General features: G+C 29.9%; 1 protein-coding gene across 1 annotated transcript in view; it reads left to right on the top strand.

Annotated features, from left to right (window-relative positions):
• The window catches only part of LOC115237636 (alcohol dehydrogenase class-3), a 4,548-nt gene extending 2,703 nt beyond the window's left edge, over positions 1 to 1,845 (top strand). Inside the window, exons 2-7 of the mRNA XM_029810811.1 lie at positions 55 to 298; positions 439 to 659; positions 752 to 968; positions 1,122 to 1,252; positions 1,314 to 1,588; positions 1,719 to 1,845. Of these exons, the coding sequence (XP_029666671.1) occupies positions 55 to 298; positions 439 to 659; positions 752 to 968; positions 1,122 to 1,252; positions 1,314 to 1,588; positions 1,719 to 1,743 (1,113 nt within the window). The 3' untranslated portion in view covers positions 1,744 to 1,845. The remainder of the gene's footprint in view (positions 1 to 54; positions 299 to 438; positions 660 to 751; positions 969 to 1,121; positions 1,253 to 1,313; positions 1,589 to 1,718) is intronic.
• The last annotated feature ends 22 nt before the right edge of the window (positions 1,846 to 1,867 follow it).

The raw sequence follows: 1,867 nt of genomic DNA, 5'->3' as shown, positions 1-1,867 counted from the left end.
TAATAATTTAATATAAACAGCTATTAGAAGAATTATTTTATTTTATTATTTCAGGTTATTAAATGTAAAGCTGCAGTAGCATGGAGACAAAAGGAGCCTTTATCTTTAGAAGAAATCGAGGTAGCACCACCAAAGGCACATGAAGTTCGAATTAAAATAGTAGCTGTAGCACTTTGTCATACAGATGCTTACACTCTAAATGGATTAGATCCAGAAGGAATATTTCCTTGTATACTTGGTCATGAAGGCAGTGGCATTGTAGAAAGTGTTGGAGAAGGTGTTACCGAGTTTCAGTCTGGTAAACTTGATTAAAACATTATAAAATTTTTATAAACTATTATAAATTATAGCATAATCAATTTTGAATTCCATGTGTTGATTACATTATATTTAGTTAAAATTTCTTTATAATTCTGTTATTTATATAAATATTTGTAGGTGACCATGTTATACCACTTTATATTCCCCAATGTAACAATTGTAAATTCTGTAAATCATTGAAAACAAATTTATGCAGCAAAATCCGCGAAACTCAGGGTAAAGGTTTAATGCCTGATGGTACATCTCGGTTCACATGTAAAGGACAAACAATTGCACATTTTATGGGCTGTTCCACCTTTTCTGAATATACAGTAGTAGCTGACATTTCTCTCGCAAAGGTATTTATAATATATATATATTTAATAAAGAAAAATACTTTTAAAAAAAAATACAACAAAAACTCAATATATTACTGTTGCAAATATCATAGATTAATCCTATAGCACCATTGGACAAAGTTTGCCTATTAGGCTGTGGAATATCTACAGGCTATGGTGCAGCTTTAAATACTGCAAAGGTAGAGCCTGGAAGTACTTGTGCTATATGGGGTTTAGGAGCTGTAGGTCTTGCTGTAGCATTTGGTTGCAAGAAATCTGGTGCATCTCGTGTCATTGGAATAGATATTAATCCAGCCAAATTTGAACAAGGTAAATAATTTAACAAGATTGTGTAATACAATAACTAAAATGAACTTTTTATAGAAATTAATGCCCAAATGTATCTGCATTTTCCTTGTTCTTCCTCAAGATTTTGTACTAAGTATAATAACATTTTATAAATATTATTGTATTCATTTACAGCTAAAATTTTTGGATGTACAGAATTTATCAACCCTAAAAATTATAATAAACCTATTCAACAAGTGTTAATCGAGATGACTGATGGTGGACTAGATTATACTTTTGAATGCATTGGAAATGTAAATACTATGGTATGTGTTTGAAAAATTTTGTTCCACATAATAGTCCCATTCTAAAAAATTTATTTTTTAGAGGGCTGCATTGGAATCTTGCCACAAAGGATGGGGTGTTTCCATAATAATAGGAGTAGCTGCAGCTGGGCAGGAGATCAGTACTAGACCATTCCAATTGGTTACAGGACGAGTGTGGAAAGGTACTGCATTTGGAGGATGGAAATCAAAGCAAAGCATACCGAAATTGGTCGAAGAATATTTATCAAAAAAATTGATTCTTGATGAATTTATTACACATAATTTTCCCTTTGAAAAAATCAATGAAAGCTTTGATATATTGCATTCAGGAAATTGGTAAGTTCTCAAAAACTTTATTATGTATATATGAAATGAATATTAAAATGCATAAAATTATGATTTCTTACCTCTTATTATGATTATAAAATTTGCGAAAATAATATATTTCTGTGTGTGTGTGTTGCAGTTTGAGAGCCGTTCTTAAATATTAATAATACATTTCTTATTTTATGCTGCAAAATAAGCCTATTAAGAGATCTAACATGTATCTCTCTTCTCTCTTCAATCTATATAAAGAAAAAAATTTAGAATATGCATATATATATATGCATTATA

This window comes from Formica exsecta, unplaced genomic scaffold (assembly GCF_003651465.1).
Source record: "Formica exsecta isolate Colony F162 unplaced genomic scaffold, ASM365146v1 scaffold301, whole genome shotgun sequence".
NCBI classification, from domain to species: Eukaryota; Metazoa; Arthropoda; class Insecta; order Hymenoptera; family Formicidae; genus Formica; species Formica exsecta.
Note: the sequence above shows the minus strand (reverse complement) of the source record. Positions and strands in the feature narration are given on the sequence as shown.